At 39.3% G+C, this 26,745-nt stretch overlaps 1 protein-coding gene across 2 annotated transcripts in view; it reads right to left on the bottom strand.

The window, feature by feature from the left end:
* Positions 1–26,745, bottom strand: part of peli1b (pellino E3 ubiquitin protein ligase 1b) — a 74,925-nt gene that overhangs the window by 9,592 nt on the left and 38,588 nt on the right. For both annotated transcript variants that reach the window (XM_062059487.1, XM_062059488.1), the window contains exons 2-4: positions 22,667–22,968; positions 10,859–10,988; positions 8,765–8,866 (exon numbers count right to left, since the gene is read on the bottom strand). In XM_062059487.1, coding sequence (XP_061915471.1) covers positions 8,765–8,866; positions 10,859–10,988; positions 22,667–22,746 — 312 coding nt within the window. In that variant the 5' untranslated portion in view covers positions 22,747–22,968. The remainder of the gene's footprint in view (positions 1–8,764; positions 8,867–10,858; positions 10,989–22,666; positions 22,969–26,745) is intronic.

Genomic DNA, 26,745 nt, shown 5'->3' with positions numbered 1-26,745 from the left:
AGATGGGAGCGGCTCCACACTGTGTATGGACATCCGCTGTCAGCCTGGGGACCAACACTAAATAAAGTTAAATAGTGCTGCTAGCATCCTGATGAGAGTGCGGAAATATGACCTGACCTGGAACTTCAAATCCCTTTACTGCCTTCCTGTTCCACACAGGATTGAATACAAAGTCTCCCTACTAACCCACCAGTGCCTCCATGGAAATGCCCACCTCTACCTCAAAGAACGACTCACCCCCAAATCCTCCACACGACACCTCCGCTACGGACAGGCTAACCTCCTCCAACCTCCGAGGACAAAGCTACGAACAATGGGAGGCTGGGCTTTCTGCTCCGCCGCTCCCAGTCTGTGGAACGCTCTCCCTGACCACCTGAGGGCACCACAGACTGTGGATGCTTTTAAAAAAGGCTTAAAAACCCTTCTTTTTTTTTTTTAAAAAAAAAGCCTTTTTTTTTAGATATATGCATACTAGTTCTAGCTATTTGGCTGTTCTAGTTTGTATTTTCTAATATTTTTTTATTAGCTTTTTATTTTTATTTATTTATTTATTTCCTGTAGCACTTTGAGGTTGTTTACTCAATGTAAAGTGCTTTTTTTTTTTTTACAAATAAAATCTGTTATTATAAAGTATCATCAGCCAAAGGGGATCGGCTTTTGTGATCGTCATGGATCATGTATTTTTTCATGAAAATTGTCAGAGTCTGACCTGCACATTTCTACCCGGGACACTCTGACGTCTACCTGGGATGTAGACCTCAGCTCAACCCTCCGCCGTAACGACAATAAATCCCATAAAAATGAGTTGTGTCCCAATACTTTTGTCAATTCAACGTTCCTCCAGCAACGATGAGCTAAACGACGTTGTACTCTCCTCCCTCTGCCGTCCATCCACGGCGTCGCCACACTTTCATCCTCTGCTCCCCAGCCAGACGCGCCCTGCAGCTTAACCTCCGCCCTCCAGGCGGGGGACGGGCGTGAATATTAAATAGCTTTGAAATGAAACTTGCATGGCAGCTCGACCTATTTCTCCAGACAGACCTTTGTTTTTGTGCCACCGGGCAGATGAGGACTTTTAGCGCCTGGTAACGTTTGGTTGCTACAAGCGTGTAAACAAGGCCCTCGGAATATTCCCCCAAAATCAAATGTATCCGTGAATAAAAGCATGCATTATTAGATACAGTAAATCATTGCATATTCCCTAATGTATTTCCCTAGCTTTAAACTGCATTTATTTTTTCAAGGTTTTCTAAAGGAAATTGGTTTGGTGGCGCTATCTGCAGGGTACAAGGAGCACTGCAAGTCACTAAAACATTTTCCAGCAGGAAGACGCGTTGACGAGACGTGACGTTGTGTCACGTCACGTTTTGCGAGACCAATATTTACAGTATGCCTGTAGTTGCTTTTTCATGAGGGAAATTGAATTTAACAGGAGTCTAATAACTGTGACAGGCCGATTATCGGCTTTAGAGCGTCAACAACACACACATTTTTAGGGCTTTTGAGGTGGCGTCTATTATTCAGTGTTTCTCCATTTGTGGTGAGGGATCTAAAGCATCTTGGAATGTAACTCCAGAGAATAGCAGGGATCTATTGAACTACCTAAAATAACTGTTACAACTACATAAATAAATATTAAACTAACTAAAATAACTATTAAACTACCTAAAATAATGTTTAAACCACATGAATAACTATTAAACTAACTACAACAACTACTAAACTACCTAAAATAATGTTTAAACCCCATTAATAACGAAATAAACTCCCTTAAATGACAATCAAACTACAATAATAAACATTAAACTAATATTGCCATTAAACAACTATTAAACTATAACAAGAAACATTGAACTACACTAATATATAAACAATTACACTAAAATAATTATTAAATTATAAAAACGTATTAAACAAAAAAAAAACTGACTAAAAACCATTTAATTTAAAACTATTAAACTAACTAAAACACCTCACTAATAATTATTAAACGTCAATAATAACTATTAAAATAACTAAAATAATTATCAAACTACATTAATAACTGTTAGACTACCCTAATAACTATTAGATTAACTATTAAACCACATGAATAACTGTTAAATTATATTAACAATTATTAAACTACAGTAATGCCTATTAAACTACAATAATAATTAAACCATACTATTATCAAACTACACCAATAACCATTAAACTATACTAATAACTATTAAGCTACGTAAAATAAACTATTAAACTACCTAAAAACGATTTAATTGAAAAACTATTAAACTAGCTGAAATAACTCTAATAACTATTAAACGTCAATAATACCTATTAAAATAACTAAAATAATTATCAAACTACATCAATAACTGTTAGACTAGCCTAATATCTATTAGAATAATTATTAAACCACATTAATAACTAATAGACCACATTTGCAACTGTTAAATGATATTAGTAATTATTAAACTACACTAATAACTATTAAACTACAATAATACTTATACTATACTATTATCCAACTACACCAATAACCATTAAACTATACTAATAACTATTAATCTACGTAAAATAACTATTAAACTACATAAACAACTATTAAACTACACTAATAATTATAAAACTACACTAATAACCATTAAACTACATTATTAACTATTACACTATGTAAAAAACTATCAAACTACATTAATGACTATTAAACTACAGTAATAGCTATTTAACAAACTAAAATAACTTAAACGACGTTAATAACTATTGAACTAACCAAAATACCTGTTAAACTACATTAATAAATGTAAAATGAACTATAATAACTAATAAACTATGTTAATAACTATTAAACTAAGTAAAAACACTATGAAACTACAATATTAACTATCAAACAAAGCTGATGGATTTTTCTGTGTAGTGTCCTGAGAGGTAACATTTTGGACACAGCTTATATAAAATATATTTTAACTAAATAAAATAATGCTGATGTGAAGTATATCATAACTAAATAAAATAATGCTGATGTGAAGTATATCATAACTAAATAAAATAATGCTGATGTAAAATATATTTAAGCTAAATAAAATAATGCTGATGTAAGTATATATTAAACTAAATAAAATAATGCTGATGTAAATATATATTTAAACTAAATAAAATAATGCTGATGTAAGTATATATTTAAAGTAAATAAAATAATGCTGATGTAAATATATATTTAAACTAAATAAAATAATGCTGATTTAAGTATGTATTTAAACTAAATAAAATAATGCTGATGTAAGTATATATCTAAACTAAATAAAATAATGCTGATGTAAATATATATTTAAAGTAAATAAAATAATGCTGATGTAAATATATATTTAAACTAAATAAAATAATGCTGATGTAAGTATATATCTAAACTAAATAAAATAATGCTGATGTAAATATATATTTAAACTAAATAAAATAATGCTGATGTAAATATATATTTAAACTAAATAAAATAATGCTGATGTAAATATATGTTTAAACTAAATAAAATAATGCTGATGTAAGTATATATTTAAACTAAAAAAAAATGCTGATGTAAATATATATTTAAACTAAATAAAATAATGCTGATGTAAATATATATTTAAGCTAGATATAATAATGTTGATGTAAAATATGTTAAAGCTAAATATAATAATAATGCAGATGTAAAGTTTATTTAAGCTGTATAAAATAAAAATCAAAGTGTGATTAGTTGGTCCCTCCATCCTATAATAATAACCATGACAACGATGATGTTTGCGGCGCTTGACAGCGAAATGACTTAAGACTTAAGCATCAGTGCCGGCCCCGCCCCCCTCACTAAATCGCCATCAAGGTGACTTTAAGAAGGCACTTTGGACAATGTTGACGCCTGAAGATGAATAATTGATCAGCATCTTCATTAATAAACGAGCATCCACGAGCTGCTACTTAAGAGGGCCGTGGAGTGAATGCTACTTGCTGCTCCTTTTCCCAAAAATGGGAATAAAGTAGCACATTAAAAATTATAACTTTGACCTTGGCGAGTCCCATGACGACACTTTTGATGTCTGCTTCGTGACGACCTCTACGTGAACATGACATCATCATCATTAACGTACGTGTTTACTCGACAGCACGGCTCTTTCAAGTATTCCAACTGAACTTCTTCATTTTAATTAATAACAACAGCAATAACAATTCATCCATTCATCTTCTACCGCTTGTTACTCTCAGGGTCGCGGGCGGAAGGTGAAGCTGTTGGGATTAAACAGAATACATTTAATTATCTGTAAGTAATATAAGTGCCATTAACTGCTTTATGCTGCTTTCAAACAAACCCAGTTGAAGCATTCCGGACTATAAGCAGCTACTTTTTCTCTACACTTTGAACCCTGTGGCTTATAAAATGGTGTGGCTAATTTCAGTGTTTTTCTTCGCTGACGGCCCTTATACAAATGGTTAAAAAAAAACAAAAAAGATACACTGAAAAGGTATTTTATTGTTAGTGCTGAGGCTCCATCTTTTGGAAGAGTTCGCTCATTGCAGCTGCTGCAGTCTCTTTCCATTTAGTGCTTTCAACCGGAAGTAAAAGTGCCGTTCGGTGTTCTTGTCGTCCGTAGCGTTTCTACTCATATGGATTCTTCATTCGTCGCTCCAAGCAACGTTTGTAAGTTTAACAACATAACTAAAACAATTTCGACTTACTAAACCGTCCCATGTGTGATGTCTGTAGGAGAGTTTTCATGCATATTTGTACATGCTACGGTAATGTAATCAAGCTAGCATCGTTAGCATTAGCTATTATGCTAACATGCTGACGAGTGTCTGTGTTAGTATTATTCACTTAGAATGGTATTATTTTTGTATCGTTTCAGTTTCGCAAACTCCGCAGTAAATTCACCAAAACGTCACCGTGGAGTTATTGAGTCTGTTTAGCTGATTGGAAAGCTAGCTTCTGTAGCTAGTGGGTCCATGACTTCTGTTTTGTTTGATCAGCCGTTTTACTGCCCTGTTACAGACACTGTTTGGTAACAATTAAGGTATGTAAAAAAACATTTACAAAATATTTCTATACATACATACATATACAGTATATATATATATATATATATATATATATATATATATATATATACAGTGTGTATATATATATATATATATATATATATATATATATATATATATATATATATATATATATATATATATATATATATATATACATCAGTGTTTCCCATAAACTGCCAAGATACCTGTCGCATTGGGGGCGTGGTCACCATGACATCATCGAGTAATTTGCATAATTTACTACAATGATATGATTTTCTCTAAAAAGGCTCAAAAATGTATACTTACTAATTAATAATAACAGTTTTGTTTTAAACGGCCATCCATCCATCCATCCATTTTACAAAATAATTACAACACTTTATGTACATATTTATATACAGATTTGAACAATAAGTTATTCACTGAAATATATTTATTAATTGTGGTTCTTACAAAAAATATATCTTATAAAATATGAAAGCTAAAATGTCTCTTAAAGCTCTGCCCCTTTAATTAGTGCATACTAAATAATTTAACTTTAGCCTACTACTACAACCATATTATTTACCAGCAACATAAAGTGAAACAGAGGCAGAGGTGTCCTGCCACAGTCAGTAACAAATAAACAGAAAACAGTAGTGGTCAAGTGGTCTGCGATGAGGTGGCGACTTGTCCAGGGTGTACCCCGCCTTCCGCCCGATTGTAGCTGAGATAGGCTCCAGCGCCCCCCGCGACCCCGAAGGGAATAAGCGGTAGAAAATGGATGGATGGATGGATGGAGTAGTGGTCAAATACAAATAAGGCAACAAGAGAAGTATCCTACACTTCTCTTTTGTAAAGTAAATCTGAACAGCCTATATGGGCATCTACATCAACTATATGATTTGCCTGAGAAGCCGGAGAGGACCAAAAAAAAAAAAAGAAAAAAAAAAATATATTTTTTTTTTTATTTGTGGCGGACGTAATTTTTTCGTGGCGGGCCGCCACAAATAAATGAATGTGTGGGAAACACTGTATATATATCAGAATCAGAATCAGAATAGTTTTATTGCCATTGTTTGAGAACGGGTTCACAAACTAGGAATTTTTCTTGGTGCAAACGTGCGACATAAAACACATATAACACATATTTGGTAATAAAAAGAGCTGTGACTGAGCTATCAGATAGACTTAGAAGGAATTCAAGGAATTCAAGGAGCTGCTGTTAGGAGCTATTGTTCATTTGCCTGATGGCCGAGGGGAAAAAACTGTTCAGGTGGCGGGAGGTGTGGGTCTGGATGGAGCGTAGTCTCCTGCCTGAGGGGAGAGGGGAGAATAGTGTGTGTCCAGGGTGAGAAGAGTCAGCTGTGATCCGACCCACACGCCTCCTGGTCCTGGAGGAGAACAAGTCCTGGAGGGATGGGAGCTTGCAGCCAATCACCTTCTCAGCAGCACGTACGATGCGCTGCAGTCTATTCTTATCCTGGACTGTGGCGCCGGGGAACCACACTGTGATGGAGGAGGTCAGGATGGACTCTATGATGGCTGAGTAAAACTGCACCAGCATCTCGGTCGGCACCTTAAGTTTTCTCAGCTGCCGCAGGAAGTACATCCTCTGCTGGGCCTTCTTGATGAGGGAGCTGATGGTCAGCTCCCACTTGAGGTCCTGGGTGATGGTGGTGCCCAAGAAACGGAAGGAGTCCACAATGGGGACGGGGGTGGGAGAGTCAATCAGGGTGAGGGGGGATGGTGGGGCTGTGACTTTCCTGAAGTCCATGATCATCTCCACTGTTTTCTGGGCGTTCAGCTCCAGGTTGTTGAGGCTGCACCAGGACGTCAGCCGGTCCACCTCTCTCCTGTAGGCGGACTCATCGCCATTCGAGATGAGCCCGATGAGGGTGGTGTCATCCACAAACTTGAGCAGTTTTACGGATTGGTGACTGGAGGTGCAGCAGTTTGTATACAGGGAGAAGAGCCAGGGGGAGAGTACACAGCCCTGAGGAGTACCAGTGTTTGTGGTTCGACTGTCCGAGACAATCTTCCCCAGCCGTACTTGCTGTCTTCGGTCTGTCAGGAAGTCATTAATCCAACCTCAGAGGGAGTCGGGCACGCTGAGCTGGTAGAGCTTGTCTCGTAGCAGTCCAGGGAGGATGGTGTTGAAGGCAGAGCTGAAGTCCACAAACAGGATCCTAGCGTAGGTTCCTGGGGAGTCCAGATGCTCCAGGATGAAGTGGAGGGCCAGGTTCACTGCATCATCCACAGACCTGTTGGCTCTGTAGGCGAACTGCAGTGGGTCCAGGAGGGGGGCGGTGATGTCCTTGAGGTGGGGCAGGACCAAGCGCTCAAAGGACTTCATGACCACAGACGTCAGCGCGACCGGTCTGTAGTCATTTAGTCCTGTGATCCGTGCTTTCTTGGGGACAGGGACAATGGTAGAGGTCTTAAAGCAGGACGGCACGCGGCATAGCTCCAGAGAGGTGTTAAAAATGTCAGTGAAGACAGGAGCCAGCTGGTCCGCACAGTGTCTGAGAGTGGAGGGGGAGACACCATCCGGCCCGGGGGCCTTCCGCGTATTCAGCTTCAAGAACTGCCGGCGTACATCCTCTTCTTTGATGGAGAGGGTCTTTACAGTCTTATGATGTTTTTGGAGTCCTGTGATGTCATTGGAGTCCTTTGAGTCCTTTAACTCCTTTAATGAAGTGCTGGCATTGGTGGGGAGGGTGACGGTGGGGGGAGCATGGCTTTGATGAGCTGAAGGCCGTTCATGACGACAGTAATGTGTGTTGAGGCCCTGAGCGAGAGTCCGGTCATTCAGGGCCTGGGGGGTATGGGGGGTAAGCCATATGTGTGTGGCTTATAGTCTGGTGCGGCAAATATATGGACATGTTTTCTTAGATTTAGTGGTTGTGGCTTATATAGTGTGGAAAATAGTAAATATGAATAAGGCAACAATAAGTATCTCACACTTCTCTTTTGTAAAGTAAATCTGTACAGTAGATATGAGCATCTTGATCAACAATAGTATTTGCCCATGTGGCTGGACAGGATAGGTTTGAAAAAGACAAAAAAACAAACACATTTTTAATTGCTGTATATTAAGTTTTATCAAGGTTTTCATCAAAATGTAGTATTTGTTTCCAGCCCATAATAGGTTGTTGTCAGAATAATTGTATCTAAGTTATCACAAAACTTTGTGTTACATTGAGTTCAGCTCGCCCTGCGAGAGGACAAAAGCTGTCTTTGATCCTACCAAGCAAAGGGCTTGTAAAACTCCACTGTGTGCGATGGGAAGCGACATGAAGGCGTTGGTTTCTTTCTTCTATTGTAATCCACAGGAAGATTTTGTCTTGACCCGAGATCTACAAAGCGGAGAGGAAGCAGGGCCTGACTCCCCTCCAGGCACCTTTTCTTTGAACTGTTTTTAATCAAAGGCTACGGCTGTTTACGACCCCCGTCCCTTAGAAACAGCTGTTGCCATGTAATCAGGGAAAGTCCAAATAAAAGAGGAGGCGTACAATCTAAAGTCAGAGCGTGGTGGAGACAGTACAAGAGTACAGCCCAGACGTTTCTCCTCAATTGGGCCAAATTTAATTCTGTCTCTGTTTAATTCCTTGCTTCTTTGTCTGTTTGATAGATGTCATCAGTGTTTGAACCTGACAATTGTTTGTAGATTTTGTGTCATCCTTGCCTTACGGTACATGTCAAGATGCTATGAATAAAAACAACAAAGCAAGTAGGGTGAAGATGTTACCTGGAACATGTCTATGTTGATGTCGTGGGTGTACTCCACCACCACCGTCTGGACTCGGGACAGAGTGTAGGAGATGCTGTGCTGGTCTTTGTTGCTGATGGCCTGCAGGGAGAAGGAGAGAGGAGACGGATAAGAACCAGCGACTGCAGCGACGAGGGACCTGCAGTCAAACGCCAAAAGATCTCAGGACCACCCGCGCAACAATCACGCTTACAGACGTGTGAAGTGACCTCAAGCCTGACCTCTATATTAGGTACAGATGTCCAACACACACTTCTACTAGCTCCTTCCTTGGAGGACACAAGTCACTTCTAAGTGAACCATTTGCATGCCGCTGTCTTATAAACAGTCACAGTGTTCCAGTAAATGTTCTCCTTTGACCTGAAATAAACTATGCGACTTGTTTGCTTTTACTGTGACGGACAAGCTGTAGAAGAGATTGGTCGTTACCAAACGAATCGAGTTTTTGTATGCACTTGCAGTTATAGCGTTCGCAGTAAATACACACACGTATATACACACACATACTAGGGCTGTCAACCTTAACAGCGCATACATATATATAAATATATATACACACACTTATACATACATACTGTATCCATATACATGCATATATAACACATATACATGTATAATACAAATACAAATTCAGTATATAAACATAAGCATATATAAAACACATACGTATATACACATAATACAAGTCAATAATACATATATACCTATATTATACATATATATCTATATAATACAGTATATATACATATGTATACACACATATATACGTATACATATATACACATATATATACGTATACACACACATATATATATACATACACATACTGTATATACATATACACATATATATACATAATGTACATACATATACACATATATATACATAAACACACACATATATATATACATACACATACTGTATATACATATATACATACTGTATATACATATACACATATATATACATAATGTACATACATATACACATATATATACATAAACACACACATACTGTATATACATATACACATATATATACATAATGTACATACATATACACATATATATACATAAACACACACATATATATATACATACACATACTGTATATACATATATACATACTGTATATACATATACACATATATATACATAATGTACATACATATACACATATATATACATAAACACATAATGTATATATACATAATGTATATACATATACACATATATATACACATATATGTATATGTATATACAGTATGTGTATATATATGTGTATATGTATGTGCATACTGTATATACATATACATACTTTATATACATATACACATATATAAATATGCATACCGTATATACATATACATATACACATACATATACATATACACATATATATATATATATATACATTCTGTATATACATGTACACATAAATACATATACATACTGTATGTATGTATATATATATATATATATATATATATATATACACACATATACTTATACACATATATAAACATATATATATACTTATACACACATATACATATATACAGTATATATACACATATATACATATGCACATATATAAATACACATATATACATATGCACATATATAAATATACATATGCACTTATGTAAATATACATATATATACATATATACATATGCACATATATAAATATACATATATATACATACACATACACACACATACATACATACAGGTATATGCATTATATATACACCCATAAATACACACAAGCACGCATAGCTATATATTCACACGCATGCACACACACACACACGCACGCATGTGTTAAATTAAAATATTCCGATCCATATCATATAACTGATAGTAGTCAGTGTTTCCTTGATTAAAAAAACAAAACAAAACAAACTATAACAGGCCAGTCTTTTGAACGGGTCTTTGAAAGGAACGGCTCTTCAAGAACCGGCTCCCTTCAAAGAGCCAGAAATCCCAATTTTATTATGGAGAGATGCTCCACCACTGATTTGGGGTTTTCATCCCTTTTACGGTGAATGCTTCTCTGTGTTAGTCTCACCTTGGCTGCCTGTGGAGAGCAGGCGACGTGGACGACGCTTGGTTTAACCCCGTTCGCCTTGGGTCTTTTGCAAAGTGCAAAGCGGCTTTTACGTCTGCCCCGGTCGCCGTTGGGCAAGGAGCCATTGTACCTGCAAACACACACATAGACAAAAAAGACGGGGGCTAAACAATAGGACTTTGTCTGAGCAGCTGGAAAACTTTTCAACCCCCACCCAGTTCATCACCGCCCACCGTCCTCCCAAGTCCACGTGCAAACACGTGTTTGTTTCTTTCAAAGTTGGAGTAGGGGCTCTTGGCTTAAACTGAACTTGAACTCACAACCCACGTTTGGCTATACTATACTCAAAATGTGCTCCCTCCTCCCCTCTCTCCCTTTGTTTCTGTGAACTTCAGCCCCTCTAAAGCTGATAAAACCTGCCTTTTGTTGAGTCCTACAAAGTATTTATACTGTAAGTATTGTACTTATTACACATCAGCTCTTGGATTGTAGCGTGCATCTTAGTTGTAGTTTTAATTAACACATTTGGAGGTGTTGAAATGTCCATGTAAAATCGCTGATGCTAATGAGTAGCATGTATATGGCATATGTATACAATGTAAATTAGCATCAAGCTAGTGCCGGACACTTTCCATCGGACATAACATAACATAAATTACAACATAACAGAAGCGGTCCAATACAAATGCGCCTCTTCGCCCACCAAGTGCTTAAGTTTCTGCCAAGTCTGCAACCAGAAGAGACACCTCGTGCAACAAAGGTATTGAAATATGGTACCTTTTGATTTTATGCTAATCAGTACTCCGTAGTACTGACGGAATTTGGTCGGTGCCTTTAAAAGTACCAAATTTGTAATCCATGCCTGTCATTGAGTGTAACTTTAAAAGTATCATATTATGCAAAGGTGATATTTTAATCACGTTCTATCATTATTATTTGTCACTAGAGGCTGTTTATGAGCAGTGCTGTCTGTCCCTTTTTATTGACATTTCAAAGGCATTTGATACTGTTAATCATGTAGTTTTAATCAAATGTCTTTCAGCTATTGGTTTTTCTCAGCAAGCAGTTGGATGGTTTGCAAATTACCTCACAAGTAGAACTCAGGCTGTTCAGATAGAGGGTTCCTCATCGGATGTACTGCAAGTGAAAAAGGATGTCCCTCAAGGTTCTGTGTTGGGCCCCTTTTTATTCCCCATTTACATAAATAATCTTGGACAAAATATTCCAAACTCAACTTTCCATTTCTTTGCTGATGATACTGTCATATACTGCACAGCACCCACTCCTGCTGAGGCCTTTAAATATCTACAACATGCATTTGACAGAGTACAAGAACAACTTTGCTATCTTCAACTGGTTTTAAATGCAGAGAAAACAAAGTGTATGTTCTTTACCACATCAAAAACTGTAAGATCAGCACTGTGTGAGAACATTTTAACAAGAAATGGGCAACAAATTGTGCTAGCATCTTCTTTTAAATATTTAGGATTTTTAATTGATGACCACTTGAGTTTTAAGGAGCACATTCTGTATGTTGTAAAAAAACTGAAACTTTTACTGGGATTTTATTATAGAAACAAGTCTTGCTTTTCTTTTACTGTGAAACAGAAATAGGTGGAAACAACCTTTTTACCTGTTATTGACTATGGAGATGTGTTGTTCATGAATGCTACTGCTGGTTGTCTCCACAAGCTGGATAGTGTGTACCACGGGGCATTGATGTTCATCACCAACTGCGCTCCCCTTACTCACCATTGCGTGTTATACTCAATGGTTAACTGGACATCTTTATGTGCTCGACGCCTCAATCATTGGTATGTGTTCATCTACAAAACCACTCTGGGTATCACTCCATCTTATCTAGCTTGTCTTTTAACAAAGAAACAAGGAAGTTACAATCTTCGTTCAATGAATGTTCTGCAATTTGTCGTCCCCAAAGTAAGAACTGAACTGGGAAAGAAAGCATTTAGGTTTTCAGCACCAAAGGCTTAGAATAACCTACAATCGAATCTTCAACTTCAAACCCTTGTTACATTAAATGAGTTTAAAGCTTCTGTGAAAGGATTGCAGTCTACCTTGTCTGTATGCACATGTGTTATGTGAGCAAGTTTTAATGTTGTACATTTGATGTTTTATGTGTTGTTTACTGTTTTTGATGTAAACTTGCTGCTGCACTCTTGGCCAAGTCTCCCTTGGAAAAGAGATCTTTGATCTCAATGGGATTTTACCTGGTTTAATAAAGGCTAAAAAAAATTTAAAAAAATAAAACCAAACGTGATTTGAAAAATCTATAATCTCCCTCTCTCAAACTTTTCATGACAGAAAATTAAAAATCTTCTACCGTCCTATGTATTTAAAAAAGAAAAGAAAAACAGGCTTCGCTACCCATCTTAATAAAGCTCGGTTAACTATTCGTCAGTTCGCTGAAGATTTTTTTTTTTCTGCAGTGAATATGCTAACCTAGTATGATGTTGCTGTTAAAATGTGAGTGTTATATAACTTAGCATGTCGCTAACTAAAGATGGGTACCGAATGTGGTACTTTTTTGGCACCGACCCAACCTTGCCGGTCCTACCAGGCACCGTTTTGTGTCAAATTCAACAGTGCCACGTTATGGTACATGTGTTGCGCGTGACATCATGCCCGGTTGCCGACTCAGCCGGCTTTTCACACTTCGGAACTTGGTGATCACTCCAGCAGCACTGACAGCGGACTCAGCCAAACTATCTCTAGGTCAGTGTTTTTCAACCTTTTTTGAGCCAAGGCACATTTTTTGCGTTGTCAAAAATCCGGAGCCACACCACCAGCAGAAATCATTAAATGAAACTCAGTTGACAGTAAAAAGTCGTTGGATATGACTTTAAACCATAACCAAGCATGCATCAATATAGCTCTTGCCTCAAAGTAGGTGTACTGTCACCACCTGTCACATCACCCCCTGACTTATTTTGACTTTTTTTGCTGTTTTCCTGTTTGTAGTGTTTTACTTCTTGTCTTGCGCTCCTATTTTGGTGGCTTTTTCTCTTTTTTTGGTATTTTCCTTTAGCAATTTCATGTCTTCCTTTGAGCGCTATTCCCCGCATCTACTTTGTTTTAGCAATCAAGAATATTTCAGTTGTTTTTATCCTTCTTTGTGGGGACATTGTTGATTGTCATGTCATGTTCGGATGTACATTGTGGACGCCGTCTCTGCTCCACAGTAAGTCTTTACTGTCGTCCAGCATTCTGTTTTTGTTTACTTTGTAGCCAATTCAGTTGTAGTTTCGTTCTGCATAGCCTTCCCTAAGCTTCAATGCCTTTTCTTAGAGGCACTCACCTTTTGTTTATTTTTTGGTTTAAGCATTAGACACCTTTTTACCTGCACGCTGCCTCCCGCTGTTTCCGACATTTACAAAGCAATTAGCTACCGGCTGCCACCTACTGATATGGAAGAGTATTACACGGTTACTCTGCCGAGCTCAACAACAACACACAAATTACTGGTTTGCAAAAAATTCTTTTTAACCCAAATAGGTGAAATTAGATCATCTCCCACGGCACACCAGACTGTATCTCACGGCACATTAGTGTGCCGCGGCACAGTAGTTGAAAAACACTGCTCTAGGTTGTCTATGTTGCAATTTTCATTCCTAACAAAGAAATATACTCAAAAAAGGCCCCAACATAGGTAAAGTAAGACTCCACTTTTCCAAAAAAAAAGCACGAGCTTGATGCTAATATACATTGGCTTTGCTATTGACATACTACTGATTAGCATTAGCGATTTTACATGGCGATTTCAACACCTCTAAATTCGTCAATTAAGTTAAAGTACCAATGATTGTCACACACACACTAGGTGTGGATAAATTATTCTCTGCATTTGACCCATCACCCTTGATCACCCCCTGGGAGGTGAGGGGAGCAGTGAGCAGTAGCGGTGATTTGAATACTACAACTAAGTTGCCCGTTACAAATAAACAGCTAGTGCGTAATAAGTACAATACTTACAGTATTAACACTTTTTAGGGTACAAAAAAAAAGAACACACCATAAACTATACACTACTGTAAAGTCTTGGACTTGCAACTTTAATTGCAAATTAATGTTACACTTGCAAATGAGATCATGAATAAAAAATAATAAAACAAGATATCACAGCTTATTTATAAACGTTGCAATAAAAAAATTGAATTTTATTATCAAAAATAATTCATATTTATTAACACACACTCCTTCTCCTGTCCTTAATGTGATATGCAGTATATATTCCGATGGAGAGTTACTGTGTGTATGTCAAAAGTAGATCAACTACACAAAAGTGCTTCATAGATATACACACACTCAGTAGAAGGATAAAAACAGCTCATTAGCACTAAAGCTACAGACACACATAACAGCATGTTCCTAGTAGTGCTTACCAAAAGCACTTATAAACTATCTCAATTCCAACATGCTAACACTTCCAATAAATATTGTGGCAAATACTTTTGTTGAAAAACAGCACAATATATGTTATGTTCTAAGGTGAGCCCGTGTGCATTTCAACACCAGGAAGTCAGCACAGATGGAGCACGTCTTTCAGGACCAATCGAACAAATGCAACCGCCCTTGTTGTTGTTGTTGTTGTTGTTGTTGTTGTTTGACCGCGGAGAGAAACCATCCAGCGGGATCAAATAAGGTCAGGATCAAATGAGGTCGGGAGCATTTTCGCGAGAAACCATGGCGAGGGAGTAGCGAGCCACATCAACATTTGGGAGAAGTAAACATGGCAAAGTTTACTAAGAAAAAGGGGGCGGGGCCACCGACTGGAGACTGCTGCGAGCGTTTGATTGATTGATTGAGACTTTTATTAGTAGATTGCACAGTACAATACATATTCCGTACAATTGACCACTAAATGGTAACACCCGAATAAGTTTTTCCACTTGTTTAAGTCGCGGTCCATGTTAATCAATTCATGGTATAAATATATACTATCAGCATAATACAGTCATCACACAAGTTAATCATCAGAGTATATCATTGAATTATTTACATTATTTACAATCCAGGGGGGTGGGATGTGGAGGGGGTCAGGTTTGGTTGATATCAGCACTTCAGTCATCAACAATGATATCATCTGAGAAATGGACATTGAAACAGTGTAGGTCTGACTTAGTAGGATATGTACAGCGAGCAGTGAACATAGTGAGCTCAGAAAGCATAAGAACAAGTGTATACATTTGATTATTTACAATCCGGGGAGGTGGGATGTGGTGGGGGGAGGGTGTTAGTCTAGGGTTGTAGTTGCCTGGAGGTGTTCTTTTAGTGCGGTTTTGGAGTCATGGGTCGCAGCAGCGCCGTGTGCTTGGGCTAATCACATCCAATAAACTAATAATAATAATAAAAAAAATAAATGAAAAAAAAAACAAATACAAAAAAAAATTAAAAAATAAAACATATATATATATAAAATTGTGTGTGTTCAATTTGTTTGTTTTTTTTTGTTTTTTTTAAACTATTATTATTTTATTATTACCTGGCTGAATTATATTGGTTTGATGATATCAGTGTAGGCTTTTATTACAGTGTGATCTCTGAATTCTGCAGCACTCCTCTGACCAAAATTGGCACGCACGCACAACACACACACATTAGCATATACATGAAAGAGCAGAAGCAATCACTATGCTAATGCAGACTCGCACACGTACAGTACATGGCACCGCAAGAGTCCAGAGAGGCCAAAGTTGTTGACAAAACCCCCCCCCCAAAAAAACCTGTGTAAACAACTCACTACTTGGCGCTGTATATTAATGGCCTTCTATTTTTGGACAATGCACACACTTGATTTATCCACCTGCTAACACTAGGCGGGTGGAGTTCAGCCTTAAATCAGGCCTTAATGGGGGTCCTATCACGCTCATTTCAGGGGCTTAAAATGATTTGGATGCAGTGGGGCACTATAGTAAGATTACTTTTAATAAAATACACCATTATTAGATCAGCAAACAGTAAATTGGTTATTGGTTATAATAAGATGACCATTGCAGAATCTGGCGCCAAAAAAATTAGACGCCTTATATAAGTCTTACAATGAAGACAACACATGATCGCAGCCTACTATAAAAATGACCGTGTCGCAGGCTGATGCAAATCTTTGTGGACAAAAATGTTGAAATGGAATATTTGTTCTTTACATTTTTACAACTTTGGAAAACATTAGTAACATGGAGCATTCTCATAGGGGGCACAACTCCTGGAAATGACTGGCTTAGAATGGCCAAAGGTATAAATGTGTGTGTCCAAGTTAAAGGAAATGACAGGCTGGGTAAAGTTTGCTGTGGTCTGGAACAACATGGCACACAAACAACTATCAGAAATGCAGCCAATATTACATACAGATAATGGGTCATGAGGCAAATTGAATTAAATATACAGAGGACATAGGTAAAGGAGCTCAATTGTACCTACAAACGAGGCATAATGATGCAATATGTACATACAGCTAGCCTAAATAGCATGCTAGTGTCAATTAGCTTGCAGTCATGCAGTGACCAAATATGTCAGATTAGCACTCCAGACAAGTCAATAACATCAACAAGGCTCACCTTTGTGCATTCATGCACAGCATGAAAAGTTTGGTGGACAAAATGAGACAAAGAAGGAGCGGCATAAAACACGTCTTTCCATGCCACCGTCCGAGAAAGTTGTACATGCAAACAAACTACGGTGAGTTCAAGGACCGCTGAAATTAGTAGGAAAAAAATCAGCAGGCGCAAAATACTCTCATCAGTGAAGCATGTATAACATAAACAGTGAGGTTTCTAACAATTAGGAAGCTTTGTGTCTTGATTGTCCTCATACAGAAACCATATTAAAACAAAAAATATATTTTTTTACCTCATATTTTTCCATTTTCACAGATTTTTGTTATGGAAAATGTCAGGTTTGCTGCGGACACCTGAGCCCCGTTACAAGATTCCTTCACGAACCTATTTCCCCGACATGCTGTTTTTGTTTTATATAGTGCTAAGTATGCACAGCAGAAAACAGCACAGGTATAGCTGCACCAGATTGTCAGAATAATTGTATTTAAGTTATCACAAAACTTTGTGTTTCAATGAGTTCCCGGCGAGCAGACAACAGCTGTCTTTGATCTTACCAATCAAAAGGCTTGTAAAACTCCGCTGTCCTGGGGAGCGACATGAGAGTGTTGGTTTCTTTGATGTATTGTAATCCACAGGAAGATTTTGTCTTGACCCGAGATCTACAAAGCGGAGAGGAAGCAGGGCCTGACCCCCCCCTCCGGTGTTGGTTTCTTTGATATATTGTAATCCACAGGAAGACTTTGTCTTGACCCGAGATCTACAAAGCGGAGAGGAAGCAGGGCCTGACCCCCCTCCAGGCACCTTTTCTTTGAACTGTTTTGCGACCGAGGGCAACGGCTGTTTACGACCTTTTCTGTGAACCGACCTTTTCTTTGAACTGTTTTGTAACCAAAGGCGGTGGCTGTTTACGACCCCCGTCCCTTTAGAAACAGCTGTTGCCATGTAATCATGGAAAGTCCAAATAAAAGAGGAGGCGTACAATCTTTCGTCAGAGCGTGGTGGGACACTGTACAAGGGTACAGGTGTACACGCTCTCCTCATTGAGCCAAATTTAATTCTGTCTCTGCTTGATTCCTTGCTTCTTTGTCTGTTTAATAGATGTCATCAGCGTTTGAACCTGACACAGATACATTTAATTTAATTTAAAAACTCTACTTTTCAGTTGAAACAGAAATGTTGATCATTTTAATAAACTACAAGCGGGGAAAAAAAAAGGCATGGAAATTTCTCTTTTTTTGTATTGAAAAATATCGAACCGTGACAATGAAATATTGAATCGAACCGTGAATTTTGTGCATCGTTGCACCCCTATTATACATACATATACATATATATACTACATATGTAGTGTGGGGGACCCCTGCCTTACAGTGTGAAAAACTGAAATATATATTTCATTCATATATATTCCGATTAGTGTGTTATTTACGTTTAACAGAAGCACAATTCAAGATGATTTGAAGTTTCTCTGCTGACCCTTTAAAGCTGGCCGCCTGACCTACACACCACAAAAGGATAGGGAGGCAGAAAAAGAATCGGAGCAAATTGGAAAATTTGGCTTCTCTCTGCCTCGTAAAGAAACTGCTCCAGCCGTTCACTGCTCGCCGGGTTTTTTTCCACTGTGGAAAACTTCCACGGTCGTCTGCGTGACAATGCTGGTCCAGACCAACAAAGTGTGACTCAGCTGCAACCAACATGCATGTAAGCGGTCCAAGTAGGGTTACAATAAAGTATGTGCGTGCATGTATGTTTCTGCTCTGTGCACAAGACGAGGGTGTAGTGTCGTGTTTTCTCCCCGCTCTGCAGCTGAGTATGTGGACTTTAGTCCAAACAAACCTCTGGTGTACGACGTTGAAGCCAAGGAGTTTAAAAGCAGTGCCTCGCTTGTCATTTGCTCAAAGAAGACATAAAAAGTCTAATTCCAGCACATATGGCTCACAAAGTGGCCCTCGCTGGGTTGAAAGCGGAGCACTTTTCGGACTGTGTGGTTCTTACAAGATGATGTAATGGCAAAAAAAAAAAAGGTGCCTTCTTTAAAGGCACACCTACATGTGTGCTGGGCACACAGTGGGACACTTGTATTGACAAAGTCAGCGGTTGGCAAAGGAGAATTACTCAACCCTTCACTGTACTTATGTACCGTTTAGTGCTGGGGTGTCCAAAGAGCTCTCATTTTGTTTTAGAGGCTTGTTTTTATTGGCTTGCTGAATATTCTAAAAATAAAATAACCCACTGGCATTGAGATACAGTTTATTATTGGTTATTGCACCAATTTACTGTATTTTTCAGATTACAAGGCTCATTAAAGAGGTCATATTGTGATTTTTTTTTCATTTAAATACTTCCTTGTGGTCTACATAACATGTAACGGTGGTTCTTTGGTCAAAATGTTGCATAGATAGTTTTACAGACCATCTTCAAGACGCTTTCTGACCGTCTCTTCAGGAAGCGCCGTTTTGTGGGCGGTCTTATTTACGTGCCTCCACTTAAACTGCGCCTTCTCCCCGTCATCTTTGTTGTCGTTTTTAGTGCTTCCATAGCGAGTCTACTGACAGATATAAGTTAAAACTAGGGATGTCCAATAATATCAGACTGTCGATATTATCGGCCGATAAATGCTTTAAAATGTAATATTGGAAGTTATCGGTATCGTTTTCAAAATTATCGGTATCGGTTTCAAAAAGTAAAATTTATGATTTTTTAAAACGCTGCTGTGTACACGGACGTAGGTAGAAGTACAGAGCGCCAATAAACCTTAAAGGCACTGCCTTTGCGTGCCGGCCCAGTCACATAATATCCACGGTTTTTCACACACACGAGGGAATGCAACACATACTTGGTCAACAGCCATACAGGTCACACTGAGGGTGACCGTATAAACAACTTTAACACTGTTACAAATATGCGCCACACTGTGAACCCACACCAAACAAGAATGACAAACACATTTCGGGAGAACATCCGCACCGTAACGCAACAGAAATGGTAAATGGGTTGTACTTGTATAGCGCTTTTCTACCTTTTTTAAGGAACTTAAAGCGTTTTGACACTATTTCCACATTCACACACTGATGGCGGGAGCTGCCATGCACGGCGCTAACCAGGCCCATCAGGAGCAAGGGTGAAGTGTCTTGCTCAAGGACACAACGGACGTGACTAGGATGGTAAAAGGTGGGGATTGAACCAGTAACCCTCAGATTGCTGGCACGGCCACTCTCCCAACTTCGCCACGCCGTCCGAAACACAACAGAACAAATACCCAGAACCCCTTGCAGCACTAACTCTTCCGGGACGCTACAATATACACCCCCCGCTATATAAGAATTGTTTTAGTTACATTGTAAAACTTACAAACGTTGCTTGGAGTGATGAATGAAGAATTCATACGAGTAAAAACGCTATGGACGGCTAGAAGACGAAGCAGCACTTCTCCTTTTGGTTAAAAGCTTTAAACAACAGGAATTCACATTCAAATTATTTGCAGATGATACAACAGCATTTTGTTCAGGAGAGAACACACAGAAGATAATACAAATAATAACAGAAGAAATTAACAAATTAAAAAGATGGTTTGACAAAAACAGACTATCGTTGAAACTCAGTAAAACTAAAATAATGCTATTTGGTAACAGTAGAAGAGAAAGTCAAACACAAATACAAATAGACGGAATAGAAATTGAAAGATTAAATGAAACCAAATTTCTAGGTATAATGATTGATGATAAATTGAACTGTAAATCTCACGTAAAAAATATACAACATAAAGTAGCAAGAAATGAATAAAGCAAAACATGTTCTAGACCAAAAATCACTTCATATTCTCTACTGCTCACTAGTGTTACCATATCTGAGCTACTATGCAGAAATATGGGGAAATAATTACAAAAGTACACTTCATTCATTAACGGTGTTACAAAAAAGATCAGTTAGAATAACACATAATGTTGGATATAGAGAACATACAAATCCTTTATTTATTGAATCAAAGATACTGAAATTCCACGACATAGTGAATTTGCAAACAGCTAAAATTATGCACAAAGCAAACTACAACCTGCTACCCAAGAATATACAACAATTCTTCTCAAAAAAAGAGGAGTAATATAATCTTAGAGAGAAATGTAATTTAAAACATTTGTATGCACGTACAACAGTCAGTATATGGAATTAAATTATGGAATGGATTAAGCAAAGCAATCCAACAATGTACTAATATGATCCACTTCAAGAAACTCTTCAAACTTAAAGTGTTTACAAAGTACAAAGAAGAAGAATACTGAATTTGTTTAATTCATCCATTCTTATGGAGTATATTGTGAATAAATTGAGAACAGGAAGTGAACAAAAGTTTTAGCAACTGTTATGTAAAAGAAAAGGGGTAGAATTAAATAAGCTCTGCTACTTCCTACTCCTTTTCAAACATGTTGAAAAGAGAAACTGGAAATTGTGATGTATCATGTTGTATGCTTGCATGTTCCAAATAAACTCAAACTCAAACCCTGCAACACCTGCAGTTAGCAAACTCGTCCAAAAGGTGGCGCCATAGCACAAACAACAACACACCATTTCAGTGTCTTTGCATGTATTTAATGAAAACTATTGGCTTTATGGGCGTCAGCGAAGAGAAATCAGATGCCTTCTGACCTGTAGTCTCGTCCGGGAAGCTGATGTCTCGCATGATGTCACATTTTGTTCAAATTCCCACTTTTACAGCCTCTACTAGGTGGCCCTTTGCTCTACTTTGTCCTGTAATGGGTTGTGTTACATCCCAAAATACATAAAGTGACCCTAACTTGCGTCTCTAACTCCACCCGAAGTCAGACCTACACTGTTTCAATGTCCATTTCTCAGATGATATAATTGTTGATGACTGAAGTGCTGATATCATCCAAACCTAACCCCCCGCCCCCCAACCCCCTCCACATCCCACCCTCCGGATTGTAAATAATGTAAATAATTCAATGTATATACTCTGATGATTAACTTGTGTGATGACTGTATTATGCTGATAGTATATATTTGTACCATGAATTGATTAACGTGGACCCCAACTTAAACAAGTTGAAAAACTTATTCGGGTGTTACCATTTAGTGGTCAATTGTACGGAATATGTACTGTACTGTGCAATCTACTAATAAAAGTCTCAATCAATCAATCAAGCCCCCTTCCCCACTATGGTTGGCAAAAAGTGACTCAAAGTGCAAACGCTTGGTGTGAACGTCCGTGTCTGCTTACCCCAGCACAATGAGCTCTCCATACTTGACTGGCACTTTGGTGGAGGTGGTGCAAATGTTCTCCTGCTCAGGCGAGTACATCGGGCACGGCTGATGGAGGTCTGGAAGACGGGTGGGATTCAGCAGGGTGCACGCCACAGGAAGGGGGGAAAGGACGGGGGGAGTCCGGGTGGGAGGACGGAGCTGAACAAGTGGAACACAGGGGTGGGAAAGGAGGAGGAGGAAGGGGAAGGGTCAGCTGAGCCTCAGCTCCACCCTCTCATGCTTCACGCGTCAGTCGCTCACGGCGCCACCTCTCCCGCCCTGCAGGGACACAGGAAGAATACACACAAAGATTAGCCAATGGTGTGCATAGCAACGAAGCAGCTTTCAAACACAGGTCCAAATGTTCGGTCCAAGTGGAGCATTTTCTCTCTTCAAGGTGTATTTGCGTTCCGGGAGGACTGGCGCACGACTCGCCTTCCGGAGGGCGTCTCATCGGGAAACAAAGTCTGCACTTGTGTGCACCAGAGAATGGAACGACTTCACACACTTGAAAATACAATTTCTGTCGAAATTGTGTGTGAATGCCCCCAATTCTGCAGCTAAACTGAAATGCAGAAGGAATGATTCCAAGAATACATTTGAACGTACAGTACAATGTTTTAAAGAAAAATCTTGTCACATTGTCAGAATTTTGAGGACAAAAACACATTTATTTCATTTTGGAATAAGGCTTTCACATAAAAAGTGATTGTGGCGGTCCGCTCCCTGTATGATCAGTGTCAGAGCTTGGTCCGCATTGCCGGCAGTAAGTCGGACACGTTTCCAGTGAGAGTTGGACTCCGCCAAGGCTGCCCTTTGTCACCGATTCTGTTCATAACTTTTATGGACAGAATTTCTAGGCGCAGTCAGGGCGTTGAGGGGATCCGGTTTGGTGGCTGCAGGATTAGGTCTCTGCTTTTTGCAGATGATGTGGTCCTGATGGCTTCATCTGGCCAGGATCTTCAGCTCTCACTGGATCGGTTCGCACCGAGTGTGAAGCGACTGGGATGAGAATCGGCACCTCCAAGTCCGAGTCCATGATTCTCGCCCGGAAAAGGGTGGACTGCCATCTTCGGGTTGGGGAGGAGACCTTGCCTCAAGTGGAGGAGTTCAAGTACCTCTGAGTCTTGTTCACGAGTGAGGGAAGAGTGGATCGTGAGATCGACAGGCGGCGTCTTCAGTAATGCGGACGCTGTATCGATCCCTTGTGGTGAAGAAGGACCTGAGCCGGAAGGCAAAGCTCTCAATTTACCGGTCGATCTACGTTCCCATCCTCACCTATGGTCATGAGCTTTGGGTTATGACCGAAAGGACAAGATCACGGGTACAAGCGGCCGAAATGAGTTTCCTCCGCCGGGTGGCGGGGCTCTCCCTTAGAGATAGAGTGAGAAGCTCTGCCATCCGGGGGGAGCTCAAAGTAAAGCCGCTGCTCCTCCACATCGAGAGGAGCCAGATGAGGTGGTTTGGGCATCTGGTCAGGATGCCACCCGAACGCCTCCCTAGGGAGGTGTTTAGGGCACGTCCGACCTGTAGGAGGCCACGGGGAAGACCCAGAACACGATGGGAAGACTATGTCTCCCAGCTGGCCTGGGAACGCCTCGGGATCCCCCGGGAAGAGCTGGACGATGTGGCTGGGGAGAGGAAAGTCTGGGCTTTCCTGCTTAGGCTGCTGCCCCCGCGACCCGACCTCAGATAAGCGTAAAAAGATGGATGGATGTCTAAAAATCGGAAAACAAATTCCAATCCACAGAAAATTTTAAAGGAGTTCTTGCACTTTTCAAACAAACTGCACATGCTAAGAGTGTTCCGCAGTCCTATCATGACTCAAGTTTGACCCCCATAAGTCGGATTGACTTGAAATTTTGCACACAGCTCAGTGCATTCTAAAATGACTTGACGTTTAAAGCAATCTACAAGAAATTTGCTGCACACCTTTGGGGTACCGCCAAGCACATGTCTGAGGAATATAAACAAGATGGGCTGAAAAACCTGCACCCATCCATGCGTCATAGAAGCGATCGACGGCCTCGCAACTGAAGACTCTCCTTCCCGCCGTGTGTCAACGTTGTGGTAACAAGAGATCTATATTTGGTGTATCGCAACAGTACAGTTGTGAGCTATAAATAGATAAATCACACGTCGCAGGCGGCGAGGGAGGAGGTGAGGAATCAACCTCGGGTTCAACACGTTCACTCCAGCCCAGCGCTTGATGATACATTTCAATCTTCCACTTCCACCATCCGCTCTCCCACTCGTAACCTACTCCAGAGCTCCAAAAACAAAAAAAGCATCGGACGGCGGTACGTCATATTCCGCTAGGCATCACCAGATAGACGAGAAGAACTCCGTGAGGAAACGGTTTTCTACATGGACTGTATGAGCACCGTTCCTCATGATGTGGCTTCTGGAAACATTCGGAGGTGTTTGATGGTTGAAGACAAACAGGAAGCGGCCCGGGCAGATGTGACCGCTTTGCCACGACTGCTCCGTGAAAGTAACACTGCTGCGTCGGCACACATTATTCTCACTTCTGCAAAGAACACTGTCAGTGGAACTTGTTTATTTCGACACCAGGGGTTCTTAACCTCGTTGAACTCGAGGCCCGACTTTTCCACGACAGACTGTTGACATACGACAACATTTGATTTTAACAATGTAAAAATCATTGAGGCAAGGAGACAAAATTTACTTTTTCGTTAATGTTTCATAAGGGTGTAACGGTACGTGTATTTGTATTGAACCATTTCGGTACGGGGGGTTCGGTTTGGTTCGGAGGTGTACCGAACGAGTTTCCACACGGACATATTAAGTAGCGCACTGCACGTTGTGTAAACAATGCACACTGAGGCACAACACACGGCATGCTAGCAACGACCGGGCTACTACAACATGCAAAAGCCAGAGCTGGAAGACCTTCCTGCCTCGTTAAGATCTCCCGTTTGGGAACATTTCGGCTTCGCGGTGCGACACAACAATGGATAACATCGCTTCAACGAAGAGAAAGACGGACAAACACAGCTCCCACCGCATTCAAGCAGCTTCTCCTCGGCGAGTCAGGCAGGGCTGAAGCAATAACAAATGCTGTTGGTGTTTTTGACCCACTTCTATGGTGGAAGAACAATGAGCCCATAATTTATATCCTCTTACTGCCAAGTTAGCCAGGCACTACCTCGCCATACCTGCTACCTCCGTGCCCAGTGAAAGGGTATTTTCCACAGCTGAAAACATTTTAACTGCAAGCAGGTCTGCTCTTTCTGCAGACAGTGTGGATAAACTGATTTTTCTGGCAAAAAACATGAAAGTTGAGTGAGAGTCACCAGGGTTAAAGGCTGAGTTGACTTGAAACTGTTTAATGTTGCACTTTTTGTATGTAGAAGAAAAGTTTTGTCATTTTATTTAATCTGAGCAACAACTTGAAGCAGTTTAATGTTGCAGTTTATATGTGGAAATGTTGCACTTTATATGTAGAAAGGTATTGTTGAGAAACCAATTCTGAGCCTTATTTTATTTAGTTTTTTTTTAATATATGTTGACTGCATTAACCCTGGCAATCGACCCTGTGTGTATATGTATGTTATTGTTATGTTAAAAGGATAAAGCCATTGTTTACAACTTTTGGTAAATAAATAACCAGAAAATTTATATTTTGTTGTTTTCTTACTGTACCGAAAATGAACCGAACCGTGACTTTTAAACCGAGGTACGTACCGAACCGAAATTTTTGTGTACCGTTACACCCTTACATATTCATATTAGTATTTCTGAGGACATATATTTATTTATCTAGGCCAGGGGTGACAAATGTGCTAAATATAATAATGAGCTGCCATTGTTCATGAAAGAAACTGCAGTTCTAAATAAATACACTGGATGTCGCAATGCCAATTCTGTAAGGCAAGCAAACGGTTTATGGGTGGATTGCTCATGCGCAGTGTCTCTTTTTACAGGGTCCTCGTCTGTGAGTAGTTACGTGCACCAGGACACATTTGATCAGATTAAAAGCCATACCGGAATAACAATTTTCCATTTAAACACCCCCATTCGGGATATGCTGAC

The sequence above is a fragment of the Entelurus aequoreus genome, linkage group LG09 (genome assembly GCF_033978785.1).
Source record: "Entelurus aequoreus isolate RoL-2023_Sb linkage group LG09, RoL_Eaeq_v1.1, whole genome shotgun sequence".
In the NCBI taxonomy this organism is placed as follows: domain Eukaryota; kingdom Metazoa; phylum Chordata; class Actinopteri; order Syngnathiformes; family Syngnathidae; genus Entelurus; species Entelurus aequoreus.
This window is presented reverse-complemented; position numbering and strand designations above follow the sequence as displayed.